Genomic DNA, 14,750 nt, shown 5'->3' with positions numbered 1-14,750 from the left:
GGAACCAGAACCAGTTTTGTTTTGTTTTGGAACTGTCAAAATGTTTCATTTTGATCAAAAATGTCAAAATATAATGCACCATTTCCAAACTGAAATTTTCTACAACTTTTTTTATTTTAAGAAAAGTTTTGATATTTTGTACTCATTTGGGATGAAAACAAATGGTGAAATATCATTATGTTCCATGGGACAGAAATGCTGTTTTTCAATCATCTCTCACTTTTGGTTCACAAAGGTGTTTGTCTGTCATTTTAAGGGTACGCATCTATTCCATGAATTATCTAGAGGTCAAATTCTGCCAGGCTTTTATGCAGGTAAACAGCACTTTTGGAAGAGGAAGACATGGTGCAAGGACCTTCACCTAAAGGCCAGGCAGAATTTCAGAACCTTGTGCTCACAAGAATGCAGGCACCATTGTCTGCTACTGACCTCAAAGTTACAGTAGCCCAATAGGGTGGAGAGGAGGCAAAGACCTGGCCTAGGCAGTGGCCAACACTGCTGACTGTGTTAAGGGAGTAAGTTGCACACCATAAAGTGATGTAGCAGCAAGCATAATGCCTCTGAGGCAAACTCTTTCCCAGTTTTCTGACTGGGTTACTATGTATGACTCCTCATTGCCCCATTCTCTGGGCTGGGCCTATAAGGCCCTACCAAACCCTAAGTGGTTAGATGGCTTTTCATATTCATTTCTCTTTGTAGAAAATATTTCATTTCCAGGCAACATTAAAACCACTAATACAGGTTTCTTGTTTTATTCACAGAGTGCGAACAAAAGTCTGGGTCCTTGATGTGGGTGTTTGTGTTGGTAGGAAACATAATACGAGGCATTGGTGAAACTCCCATCATGCCGTTAGTCATTTCGTATGTGGAGGATTTTTCCAAAGCAGAAAATTCACCTTTTTACATAGGTATATCTTCAAGTGTTCAGTCTTGTTGTGTCATGTGCTGGCTTAAAAAAAAAAAAATCCCCCCACCCACCCTTTTTGGCTCTTCAAGGTAAATAGTGCAACATTTTTTTTTATTTACCTATAGTTAGAAGTGGGTGCACACTCCAGAAAATGTCATTCAACTATTTGTTCAAATGTTTAAATGAATTTAAATGTTCACTGTATTTGCACCCATGTAGGCTGAGATCCTGCATTGAGAATCAACTGGGCAGACCCTTGAACATAGGTGGAGTCCCACTTAAATCAATGGAGCTCTGCCTGGGTTCAGGGATTTACCCTTGTGTCCTTAGCATTCGCTTTCTGTAAATATTCTAGTGAAAAAGTTATTTGGTTGGTATATTTGACTAAACAAAAAACAGGGCTTGATCCAAAGCCCATTAAAATCAATGGAAAGACTCAGGCCCATGAAGCAAATATTGGTGAACAGGGACAGCAAGTGAATTTCAGATTTATAAGCAAACAGACCTGATATTTAGAGTCAACCAGAGAACAAAATATGCTAAGGCGCCTATAGAATCATAGAAGTGTAGGACTGTCAGGGATCTCAATAGGTCATCTAGGTCCAGTCCCCTGCATGTCAGGCAGGACTAAGCAATAACTAGACCTCTCCTGACAGGTGTTTGTCTAACTTGTTCTTAATAACCTCCAATGACGGAGACTCCATAACTTCCCTAGGAAATTTGTTCCAGTGCTTAACTACCCTGACAGTTAGGAAGTTTTTCCTAATGTCAAATCTAAACCTCCCTTGCTGCAATTTAAACCCATTGCTTCTCATCCTTTCCTCAGAGGTTAATGAGAACAATTTCTCACTTTCCTCCTTGTAACAACCTTTTACATATTTAAAAACTGTTGTCATGTTCCTCCTCAGTCATCTTTTCTCCAGACTAAATAAACCCAGTTTTTTCAATCTTTCCGTGTATGTTTTCTAGACCTTTCATCATTATTGTTGCTCTTCTCTGGACTTTCTCCAATTTGTCCACATCTTTCCTGAAATGTGGCACCCAGAACTGGACACAATACTACAGCTGAGGCCTTAGCGTGGAGTAGAGTAGAAGCAAGTCAGCGACAGAGCTGGGAAGAGAACGCAGGAGTTCTGATTCAAAGTCCACTGCATTAACCACTAGACAACACTCCCTTCCTATGTGCCCAATCAGTTGAACTGGGCTAAAAACAAAACTATTTTCCATGAAAATAACTCTCTATAGTTTCTAATTTTGTGTATTTTTCCCCTTTCCCAATTTTAGGGTGCCTACAGATAGCAACTGTGATAGGTCCTTTTCTTGGTTTCATGTTGGGATCATATTGTGCACAGCTGTATGTGGATCTGGGATTCACAGATATAGGTAATGAACTAATATGTATAAATAAAATCTGTATGTATTAATCAACAGGGATGATTTGTGTATATCTGAGCATCAACTGCCCTTGTGGTTTTATGCCAGTTTGCTATTAATAGTTTTCTGATGGGAAATCATATGTTGTTCAGTTCAACAAAATCACCTGAATTCAAACATGGGTGAAAGAATCTGTCAAACATATAATTTGCTAAATTATTCTGTCATCTGAGATAGTATAACTGAAAAAAAACATATTCAATATAAAACACCCAGATTTGGCAGATACATTATTTGCATAAAAAAGAGATATTGGTGACCTCCACAAGCCTCATTCAAAGAGATACTTTGAATCTTTCAAACAATTTTATTCTATCTTAAATATGAGAAGTAACCAGCACAACCAGTGACAACAGGGAAAGATAACTCAGAGCTAATCAGATGTGTGTCCATTTATTTTTAGAGGAGGTGACTATAACACTTACTGATGCCCGTTGGGTTGGAGCATGGTGGCTGGGCATTCTGATTTGTGGATCAGTAAATCTGCTCGCTGGAATACCTTTTTGTTTTCTGCCCAAGTCCCTTCCAAAGGAAGGACAAGCAAGTGAGACTGAGTTATTAAGTATGAGAAATGCATCACTGCTACAAGAGAGAAGTGAAACTCAAGCCAAACGGAAAATGCGTGAAATCACTGAAGGTAAGTTAAGCTATCTCCTGAATGTACCCTTGTCGTTATATGGTAGAACACATTAAAACCAGCACCATGCTAGGTAAGTCTTTCTTTTCTCCATATGACTGGACTCCGTGTTTTATAACTAAAGATGGTAGCAAGCTGCACCATTCATACCGTGATTTTAAACTCCCCAAAGTATAAGGGTGTTGGATCTGGGATTTTGGATTGGCCCCTTATAGAGATAAACGCATACTGTGAAATTGAGATCCAGATTCACATCCACACTTCTCCTAAATTTCAGATGTATTTGGATCTGGAGTTTTGCTTCCAGCCAACCATTAGTTATAACTAGAGCTGGGCAAGACTACTGTACACTGACAAAGTTTAGACAATGAAACTGAAAAAAATCATAGGAAGTTGCAAATCTTAGAGGGTGAAATCCTCCCCCCTCCCCACTTCCCCAGGCAGAGAACCAGCGCAAGGCTTGTGCGCCACTTAAGTCCCAATTAAATCCTCAAAACAGGACCTACAAGGCACTTAAGTGGTTCATAGGCCTCTGAAAACAGGTGGATTTCATCCAGAAAGATTTACTAATTTTTTTTTACTGTTGCATGGATATAGGTAACAAGCTTTATATTTGCAAATTTCCAGGTTTTCTATATGTGCTATACCTTGTTTTTTCTTTTAATTTCTGTGTGTCTTCCAGCTCTTCATATTGGCCCTTTAGGAACATAAATAAATAAAATTCAATATAGGAGAAGATTGTCAGAAGCGGCTAGTGGTAGTGGATGTCCCAATAGAGACATTTTAACAGGCCCTAATTTTTAGAAAGGGCTGAGCACATGCCCTTTGAAAATCTTATCCCTTGAAGGTGTCTCAAGATGGGTGCCACTTCACATTCATTGTACCCAAAATCATTAGTTACTTTTCAAAACCTATATTGAATCTTCACTTTGTTAAATACAAGGTCATTTCTTTTCATTTATGTAGTCCAAAAAATCAACAGGCAGTTTTCCTTCCATGAAGTAATCTTTTGACAAAGAAAGGTGCCCATTCCATAGCTCAGAATTTCTAGTCCTGTAGTGTTATTTGAGAGCACTTTTCTTTCTATTATCATTCATAGGAGCAGCACTTTTTATTATATTTATGTGGAAGTCCACTGACCCTGAAAATCCCTAATTTAAAAGTGTCTTGGTTTCAAGTGAAAAATCCACTTTGTGTAGTTCAACTTAACACTCCCATCCCTTCCCCAGAATGTTTTGATCCTAGACCATGTGGCATCTATAAACAAGGCAGCCTGCTCATAGCATTTCAGCCATTAGAGCCATTTGATTTTTTTTATTATAAACTAAACAATATTGTGAGACTGATATATTAACCCTCATTTACTGAGATACTAGTCCTCCCTCTCTCGAAGGATACATTTCAATGAAAAGCGGTGCCCATTTTCGATAAATTGTGGTCATTGTGTTATAAAAGTTTCAGTTTGTTTTGCAAAGTTTCTTGACAGTAGATCAGCACACTTGCTAGTGGAATTATTATTTTTTATGGTTTGGGTTGTGATTCTGCAGGCTTTACGTAACCCAGTCCCACTAACGTCAATGGGAGGTTTGACTGAATGAAAACTCAGGATCAAGTCCTTAGAAGTGTGGTGGAGGAGCCAGTGGTTAGATCCTAGGTAACCATTATGAGACCAGCAGTGCAGCACTTCAGGAATGCAAAATCTGAAAGAATGATGAGATCTAGTTAGCATGGTGCGGTGGGAAGAAGCATTAATATCCATGTGTATTTAATATATGTGGGGCATGCTTAAAGAAGTCATAATTAAAAATGAAATGCATATGAATTCCACTGTGAAAGAAAAATGCACGGAACCAAGAATGTCTCCATGAAAGGAACGAGGACAATAAAAGATCCTGTATTGGAAATGGAGGAGAGGGGAAGACTCAAACAAGAAGAGAGTCAATGAAGGTTTTTGTTTAAAAGATGAGGGCAGGAAACCAAACCCGGAACGAGTTAATGCTACCCACATGGTTTATTAGCAACCAGAAGGGCTTACACATCATGGGAAAAAAAAGAAAAGAAAAAAAAAAGATAAGCACTCAGTTGTGCTTTACAGGCAGTTCCTTGCATTGGGATTGGGGTGGTGTTGGGGTAGGAGAGGGACATCCTGGGCTAACAAAAGACCCTCCAGGGGACCATTCCAGATGGTATTAGTTACAATAGGTCTGTGGCCTCTGACCAAACCCAGGATTGAACTGGATCCAATTTAGGGCCACCTCTGCTTCCCTCCTTCCTCAGCCACAATGACCAATGTCATCTTGTAAAGCTTCAAAATAACGTGTTACATTCTTTCATTCCAGATTTCATCCCATTCCTCAGGAGTCTGTTTCACAACCCAGTTTATATGTTGTTTATATGCATAACTGTGATGCAGTTCAGTGCTTACATTGGTATGATAACCTTCATGCCAAAATATTTGGAACAACAGTATGGGAAATCTGCATCACAGGCCATCTTTTTAATAGGTACACTCCCATTATATCTCGTTTTTGCCTACCAGCTGGTGACTCTGCTGAGGGCTTTATATGATAAATATTTGCACAACAAGAAAAGCTTTATTTGCTTGTGTCTTCATAGCTGTTTACAATTTACCAGTTATATGCATTGGATATTTTCTTGGAGGCTTTCTAATGAAGAAATTTAAGATAAGTACCATTCAAGCTGCCAACATAGCCTTTTGGATCTCTTTAATTGAATACCTAATCTACTTTGCTGCTTATTTCACGGTCTGTGAAAATTCTCCAGTTGCTGGTCTAACAGTCTCCTATGAAGGGTATGTTCTTTAAATCTCAATACTGAAATGATCCATCATCCCCTTGTAATAAAACAAATTTTCTAGTTAGAAATGGGCCAAGGAGTCCACAGTTTGGTTTTGCAAAAACAAAACCAGGAACACTTCAGATTCAGGTTCTAATTTATCCAAATCATCAATGTCCAAGAAGGCAAAGGCAGTGAGTTTCCTTTTCCCTCCTCTGCTCATCCTCCCACCCTTTATCTAAAACCATAGTGTTGAGAAGTTAGATAACACGGTGGGTTAAGTCCACTGAGTACTGTCCTTGGAAGATGACCTACCCTAGGTCTCAAACAAAAGTGAGAGTGTAGTGGAAGAGGTGAAAGTGCTGTAGTGCTGTGAACTGTGTTCATGTGTTCTGAACATTTAAAATAGCCCGCTTGCCTCCAGTTTTCTAAAGCTTCCATGCAACAATATATAAACAAAAATGCACATACAATTGCATGTCTCACTTGCACGTGTGACTAATACAATTGTATATTCAAGTCAGATATTTGCTGATGTAAGTGGCCAGTTATGTGTCTGGCTGACCATTCACATGTGCAATTGCAATAACATGGAGGGTCTTACAGGAGCTTGTTATTTAAATATTATTTTCATGTAGATAACATGGAATGTTTTATCTGCAGTTTCTTGATTTGAAGGTTACCACTAATCTGTAGGTGTGTGCCTGTGTGTATACAAACCTATACTTACATACACACACACACACACACACACATGAATGGACGATATAAGCACCACAGGCTATGAAAGTCATGTTGTACAGCAGTCATAGTATAACTCTGTGGACTGTACAATGTCTCGAGCCAAAAACATTACACAGAAGAAAGACTAAACCCAATGAATGTTTTATGTAAGAAATGCAGGGATGAGTCCTGGAAAAGCTCCTGACCTACTGAGAGGGTTTATGTAGTCAATGATAAGAAGCTTCTACTGGGGGTTGTTTTAGGTGGTGGTAGTGATGGTTGTTTTTTAACTCTTGAATTGTTTGTTCACCTTTTAAATATATTTCAGAATAGAACAGGTCTCATACATGGAAACAACCTTACTTGCTGACTGCAACAGTGATTGTGATTGCTCGGTTAAAATGTGGGACCCTGTCTGTGGGGCGAATGGAATAACATATGTTTCACCTTGTCTTGCTGGTTGTACAGCTTCAGATGGAACAAGAAAATATACAGTAAGGCATACCAGCTCAAATGATGAAATCTAGATAGCCCAGTGCAGTGGATCTATACATATACATTTGGCTAGGATTTTATAGAGTGATAATTAGAGATGAGCAAAGAGGTTTGAATACACCAAGGACTGACCTGACCCTTTGCCCCAAATTCAAACTGAATCTGAGAATTTGAAGCTTGAAGAAGTTCAATTAAGTTTAAAGAAAACAGAAGATTGAACAAGCCTCTTCCCTTTTATGGAATAGACAGAAGTGGAAATACCAAAATACATTAGAGAAGTTATGCCTGTGGTATTTTCCACTTGCCTAAAACCTGGAAGTGCCAGTGTTTAAAGTGGTCTAAAAAAGTTGGGGATCTATCATAATCTGGAAGCAGCAGCTTTGGTAAGATAGTGCTTAAAGTGCCCCGCTCAGCAACCAAGTGCAATTTTAAATGGGGGGGAGGGTGGGGTTCTTGCACCCCCCCCCCCCCGCCCCTACACCTTTTTAAACACTGGGAAGCACTAGAAATCTCACAACAATAATAGAATTCTAAAGCCGGGCTATAATGATCTCTAATAGGATGGCTAAAATACAAACAAAAACCCTGTGGAGAGGTTGTCATCTTAATACGGTAAGAATTTTCCATAAGGATTTAGTTATAAATTCTTGTATGCTAGGTGGAACGTGACTGAGAATGAAAACTGCATAAAACAAAATAAAAAACAGACCAAAGAAGAGTTTAGAAAGTCTGAGAACCAATAAAAACATTTTAAATAACTCCGAGATCACACAGAGGGACAGATTTTGATGCCTTACTCATGTTCATTATTCTCTTGCTCTGTGAATTGACTTCATTGGCACCTCACATGGTGTAAGATACTACTCAGTGTAAGGGTATTGTAGTCTGGGCCTAAATGATTAAAACCATCTTTTGACAGGTATTTGAAAATTGTACCTGTGTTGCAGCTTCTGGATTTTCATCTGGAAATGTCTCTGCGGTTCTGGGCCAGTGTGACAAAGAAGCAAACTGTGACATGATGCTTCATTACTTTTTAATATTATGCATAGTCTGCAGCTTAATTTATTCCTTAGGAGCCATGCCTGGATATATGGTTTTAATAAGGTACAGTAGAACGCCCTTATGGTAAGCACATTACTAGAAATTTTATACTAAGGTCATGCGTCCCTATGAGTTGGTGGAGGTTCTCTGTCTTCTTATGCTGATTGTTAGGGCTTCTATTTCAGGATAAGCCTTCTCATCTTTGGAAGGTGATTTTGCTTTTGCTTTTGCCCAGATTAATGGGAGCTCATTGAGCCAATTTACTGAGACACCTTAGCAAGGTGCATAATAACTATGAATTTACTGATTACATCTGCTCAGCATGCATATAAACACAGCCCTGATTTAACTCCCAGAGTCTGGTCCCATCTTGCAATGGGCTCATTGCAAAACAGTAGATGGTAATGCGAGGGCAGCCATTCAAAAGTCTTGGTCAAGGATCTCGAAAAGACCTCCTCTTTCATGAGAGCCACTTAATCAAGATAATGGACCCCTGTAATTAATGGCCAAGGTAGTTGGATTGATGCAGAATTAGATTGACAAACCAATGGGAACTTTGTTTCACATTTATATTGCCAACGTTGTTTAATATACAATGCAATTCTCGCTTAGGTCTCTAAAGCCTGAAGAAAAGTCGTTTGGTATGGGTATCCATACACTTGCTTCAAGAGTATTTGGTAAGAAATGTTTTAAACCATGCTGTGAGTGCAAACAAGGACAAATGCAGAGGTTGTATTCACAATATGCATCACCACTTATCTGAAAAAAACATCTCTGAACTGCTGGTACAGGGGGCATGGCCAGGCAAACATGAGCTTTGCTTTAGAGCCAGAGGAATCTGGGTGCAAATTAGAGCAACTTTCAGTCTGGGCTAATTTATGACAGGGACTTGACCAGCCTCCATCTTAAAGCCACCTTGTGCCATTTTCCTCCTGCCAAATGTTCACTGAGTATAGTTCAGCGGGAAGAGAAAATCTCTCCCAAGATATCTTAAATATTTCTGTTTGATGAGTGTGGGCAAATGTTGACTTTGAATGGCAACTACAGTATGTATGTTTTTAAACTGCAGTGTGTATAAAGTGCTAAACAGGCATCAAGGAAGAAACTACTTAGGTGGGAATAAGAGAAGGAGGCTAAGGAAAGAGAGAAGCTTGTATGAACTATAGAGAAGGGGGTTGATGCAGGAAAAGAAAGGAACTGTGATGATCCTATATTTATTCCATTAATCAGCAGAAAAGTGTGCTTCTTACAAAAATGTCTTACCTATCCTCACAGTCACACCTTTCTCTCCCTTCTAGCTGGAATTCCATCTCCCATTTATTTTGGAGCTTTGATAGACTCAACATGTTTGAAATGGGGAACTCTGAGTTGTGGTGGTGAAGGAGCATGTAGGATGTATGACATTGTCACATACAGGTACAGTTTCTTTTGCACACCTATCTATATCTAGTCCTCTATACTGTGTTCATCACTATAGTATCTGTTCTATTGATCTTCCTCTAGTTGACAAACCACAAAATTGGATTATAGATTTGGCCATAAACATATTCTTCATTATCAAACTATTTCCCTGTTAAAGTTACCTTTGCCAAGTATTCTGTTTCCATAACAGCTTCTGAACAAAAGTTTCTTGTTATTGCATCATGCCTGAATATAACCCCTTTCATCACAAAGAATCCTAAAATGCTTTATTATGGTACAAGCATTATTATTAATTATTATTATTGTGTTTATTTATTTAATTATTTGTATTACCATAGTGCCAATGGGCCCTAGTGATGGACTAGGACTCCATTATGTTAGACGCTGTACAAACATCTAACAAAAAGACAGGCCCTACCCCACGGGGCTTCTACCTCTGAAATGCAGCTGCTGCTGTTGGGAAAAGTGGAAGCTGTCTAACAGCTGACAACAGCATTGCATAACATCTTTGACTAGGAAGTGAAGGACATGGTCTCCAAATGGAATCGCAGGAGTAGTTGAGGTAGAGAGAATGTAGTTTTCCAAGTTGGAATTTGTCTAGGATACTATGGCTATAGCCCTCTGTAGTCCTAGAAGAAATGCTGTGAGAGCTTTAAAGACCACACGTATTCAGCTCCTCATTTATGTCTCATTGAAAAAATGGCCCTTCAGCAGACCACTATCCACTAGACCTCTGTTAGAATATTGGTTAAATATAGGCTCAGAAGTAAGAATGCCACCTCCTAAATAACCTAAGCGTTACCTCATCCATGTACTGATCCAGTGTACATTGAGATACAAAAGAATCACAGCTCAAGCCATTAGCATACTTTCAGAGCAGCGAGATTTTACAGTGACAAGAACAAAAAGCTATGCTCTAATGCTGCAAGCAGATGTGTTTTTAATAAATCACATCTTTTATTCCAGATGGTTCTACCTGGGACTGCCAGCGATATTACGTGGAGTGTCCTACATCCCATGTGTGTTAATTCTCCTTATTTTAAAGAAACAACTTAAATCTTCTGACGGGAAGACCTTAAAGAGGTCACCAATGGCAATGGAGGCCATAGAAGAGCAAAATGACTGAACAGAGAAGCATTCAAGCTCAGACTTTTGCAGGGCACATCATGAGACAGCCTCATAGTGTAAACTTGAACATATCTTTACTAATGATTGATGACTGAAATTAGTGAACACTTGGACTGAAACTAATATAATTACACATAGCTAGTTCTCAGTTCCCTTCTTTAAAATATCATATAGAACACAGTAGACAGGAAAAAAGTGTGTGAATGGTATAAAAGCACTGAAACTCTCAATATTATAATAACATAGGAAATGTCAGAGGCTTGTGATCTGACGATAGTACCGGGAATCAGCTGAGGTGAAATCCTGGCTCCATTGAAGTCAGTGGGACTTTTGCCATGGAGTTCAATAGGGCCAGGATTTCATCCTTGAATTCTACATCCAGTTCTGTCATAACCTCACTTTGTGATCTTAGGCAAGTCATTTAACTCCCCGTGCCTCGGTTTCCCAAGATGCAGGTAATACTTATTTATCCTGTTGTGAGGTGTGTCAGCCATGGTCAAATTCCCCTTGCTGGACACTCACAGCTTGCTGTTTTTGGATGCCAGCACTGGACCTGTGTACTTCTGGCTTGCTGAGTCCAAGCAGAATCCAGGCAATGCCTCTGGCTTTGGGTCTCTAGGTAGACACTCAGAGTACAGATCCTACATTTAGCACTTATTTCTGAGAACTGGGACTTTGCAGCCAACTGCTTAGGTCTTGAGACTAGTGCCAGCTCCCTGAGTAGCTTAAGCACACCTTTCCCAGAGCTCCAACCTTGCAGGCAGTTTACAGTTTACCTCTTCAGAGACACAGTGCAAATAGACAGAGATTACAGAAGCATTTCTAACACACTGACTTTTTTTTTTAGACAGCACAAAAGATACATAGATTTAGGAAAATAAGACACACTTCCACATGAATTCCTGTCTTATTTCCTCACCACTCTTGAGATTTCTTTGGGATGTGAGTCGGTGTCCTTCAGGGTCCAGGGGGGTCTCCTCTGCTGGGCCATAATCCTCCAGTTCATGACTTTCCCTTCAAATCATAGAGTCTCTCTGATCTCTGCAGTCCGTTTTCTTCAGCTTTGGCTGGTCCCACAGTCAACAGGTCCCCTCTCCCTCCTAAAGCCTGTCCCTTTGTTTCTCTCTTCAAGTCTCTCTGTATTTTTAAAAGGCTGTACCAACACCTCAGTGTCTTTGTTCTCCCTCTAGGGAAATTCTACTGCTCCTCTCCCCAGTCCCTGTAGACAAGTCATGTTCAATTGGATCTCTTAGACTTCAGCCATCACATTGTTTTAAGGTGCTCTCATTTGAATGTGAAGTATGCATGTTATTGACTCTCCATTGTCCCTGGTCTGGAAGGGATGTGACACCAACCCTGATAGCATATGGCTGACTTAACATCCACTAAAGTATTCAATGATATAGCTGCTGCTGCTTCATCCCCTTATCCCATCAACCAGGGTTGAGTTATCATGCAAGTATCAGCCATCTACATCTGTCTGAAGTGGCACTAAGGTCCAGCTGTTTACCATCTTCTTTGATGAAATCCACCCAACACTTGCTCAGCTTTCCTTGGGGTCTCTTTCCTACCTCCCTTTCCTCCCCTGCTATCTTCACTAGGTCCCCTCCATTCATCCTCTGCATGTGTCCAAACCAGTGAAGTTGCTGTCTTTTATGATATTGGGCTTCATTGCCTGCGCAGGTCACTGCTTTTTGTCTGACTCTTTGCTCTGACTGCTACTCCCCTGACTCTTTAGAGGTCAGTTCAGATGCTGGGTGCCAGAAATCCTATTGGCCAGTGACTGCCAGACTTAAGGCGGGTAAACTTCTGGTTTAGACATGAAACACACTCCCACCAATAGCAGTAGTCCCTCGTGGAGAAGCATACTGGCCAGCCTCACTCCTCATTATAACTAGTATCTATTACAGCCCTTTGATAACTTGCCACAAAAAGAAGAAAACCGCTTGCACCAACCTAGTCATCTTGTGCCAGAGACTGTAGTGAGTTGGCTGAGGGCCTTTCTCCATTTAGACTAAGTACTTGCTCATTCTCTTCTCACCTTGTTGCCTTAGACCTGGTGGACCATTAACAGGAGGTACTAGTGTTGCCTTTACCCAATAGCAGGTTTCAAAACATGGATGGGTTTTCCTTCTCCTAGGAAGTCTGCCCACCCATCTAAGGGACCTCACCTACCCTGAACTCTCTGGTTATTTTAAAGGCACCAGATATTTGCTTTTCACACCCTCACTTTTAGTAAAAACATATGACGGGAAATCAGTGGCTACTGTAGACACCAGCTTTTTTTAGGCATTTTATAGATTCTGGGAGGTCATTGCCAACCCCACTCTGGCCAGAACAGCCCCTTTGGGAAGCACATTCAGTAATATAGCAATTTCATAAAAATCAACCAAAATTCATAAATTGGACATAGACACATCACCCCAAATCATCACATGAGGATTAGTTAAAGTTGTTTGTACAGAGCCTTGAAGATGAAAAGTTCTCAGCATTTGTGTGTGATGTGACAAATGGGCACACCTAAGGAGGAAATAAAAAACGACACTTGTGAGGCTTGGTCTACCCTATATTGGCATAGCTATGTCAGTCAGGGGTGTGTGAAAAATCAGACCCCTGATCAACACAGCTAATGCTAACAAAAACCCCAGCATTGATGCAGCCCTGGTGACAGAAGTGTGCTTTTGTTGGCATAGAGAACATTGTTGGGGAGGTGGTGTTCCTACACCTGCAGAAAAACTCCTTCTGTTAGCATAGGCTGTGTCTACGCCAGGGGGCTATGCCTGCATAAATATGCCAACTCAGGCACTGTAGTGTAGAGGTAGCCTGAATTATACGTAATAAAAGGGCAAAATAGCCTTCCTTTGCCAATTGTATTGATGGCTGTGAAATAGCAAATTTTCCCATGTTTTTCCAATTTGTATCTGCCATGGTAAATGATAGAAGTCACTAATTTTTATTAATTATTTTATGTCTCCCATATGGAAGATGCTCTAGTGACGATCTGAACTGGAGCTGCCACTAACCAGCTGTCAGAGGTTCGAACTCTAGTGAGCAAGCTCCCCAGCAATGTCTTAAAATATGGAGGGGCAGGGAGGAAGGAGAGAGAGACTTAAAGATTTCTTGCATCTCCATTTGGCATCTCCTTTGGACAAAGTGATTTGTAAATGGCATCTTTTTTTCCCCCTCCCATGTCTAACGCTTGACTTGCCATGTGTGTTATCACTGGAGCTTAAAATGGAGAGAACTTGCATGGACAGCATGACATCCTATTAAAAAATTATCCATTTTTAATGAATGTAAGCCAAAATATTAAAAGTGAGGGAAAAGCTCAGCTTAGTCATGTGTTTGTGTGTGTGTGTGTGCGCATGTTTGTTAGAGCCTGTGAAAGTGTATGTAAAGGGCACCACCAGTTTATATGTACTTTTTGAATATAAAATATATTTACAATCTCTGGCCCATAAACAGTTTCTGTGTATTCTTTTAATTGTTTCATTTCATGTTGAAATACCTATTTTGGCAGGTATTTTTCAAGCTAGTGTTTTGAAGCAACAGCCTGAGAAGTATACATGTGTATAGGCTCTATGCCTGGGCTGCCACCATCTGATGGGCTTTCCCAGAAAGACAAGAGTAGCTGCTGCTGCTCCTGAACCCTTTATGAACCCAGAAAGGACAAGGAGCCTCTTCCTTTGATGCTGCGGGGTGGAAGGGCCAGGTAGGGTGACCAGATGTCCCGATTTTATAGGGACAGTCCTGATTTTTCAGTCTTTTTCTTATATAAGCTCCTATTACCCCCCCACTCCCGTCCCGATTTTTCACATTTGCTGTCTGGTCACCCTAGGGCCAGGAGTCCTTTTCCAGCCTAGGATGGGCAGAGAAGAAGAGGACACTTGGATCCCTAATAAATCCTGTGTAGGTGTTATTGTGGTTCTCAGCTGGCCCCTAAATGCTACTGTGGGAAGAGCGTTGTCTGCAAAATGCTATTATGGAAGAAATGCGATTAAATCATGATTTATTATTATTATTGATTTAGATCTATAAAAATGCTAAAAAAGGATGCCTAGCCACACACGTCAGGCACCTTTGACATTATTTAGGAATCTACCCTTCAGGTAGCACTACAATTTAAGAAGTAATGAATGGCAATAGATATAGTGAAATTGCAATATA

At 40.2% G+C, this 14,750-nt stretch overlaps 1 protein-coding gene across 10 annotated transcripts in view; it reads left to right on the top strand.

The window, feature by feature from the left end:
• Window positions 1-14,045, top strand: part of LOC101953438 (solute carrier organic anion transporter family member 1A2) — a 33,392-nt gene extending 19,347 nt beyond the window's left edge. For 6 of the 10 annotated variants that reach the window (XM_024103162.3, XM_024103160.3, XM_042848937.2 and 3 more), the window contains exons 6-15: window positions 762-908; window positions 2,192-2,290; window positions 2,745-2,978; window positions 5,318-5,482; window positions 5,595-5,790; window positions 6,826-6,991; window positions 7,912-8,096; window positions 8,646-8,710; window positions 9,332-9,449; window positions 10,422-10,859. In XM_024103162.3, the coding sequence (XP_023958930.2) occupies window positions 762-908; window positions 2,192-2,290; window positions 2,745-2,978; window positions 5,318-5,482; window positions 5,595-5,790; window positions 6,826-6,991; window positions 7,912-8,096; window positions 8,646-8,710; window positions 9,332-9,449; window positions 10,422-10,581 (1,535 nt within the window). In that variant the 3' untranslated portion in view covers window positions 10,582-10,859. Of the gene's footprint in view, window positions 1-761; window positions 909-2,191; window positions 2,291-2,744; window positions 2,979-5,317; window positions 5,483-5,594; window positions 5,791-6,825; window positions 6,992-7,911; window positions 8,097-8,645; window positions 8,711-9,331; window positions 9,450-10,421; window positions 10,860-13,568 lie in introns of those variants that run through there. The other 4 variants (XM_065568090.1, XM_065568093.1, XM_065568106.1 and 1 more) reach the window with 1 other exon arrangement.
• The last annotated feature ends 705 nt before the right edge of the window (window positions 14,046-14,750 follow it).

Source organism: Chrysemys picta, chromosome 1 (genome assembly GCF_011386835.1).
Source record: "Chrysemys picta bellii isolate R12L10 chromosome 1, ASM1138683v2, whole genome shotgun sequence".
Lineage (NCBI taxonomy): Eukaryota > Metazoa > Chordata > Testudines > Emydidae > Chrysemys > Chrysemys picta.
The sequence above is the reverse complement of the archived record's forward strand: the minus strand, read 5'-3'. Positions and strand labels throughout refer to the sequence as shown.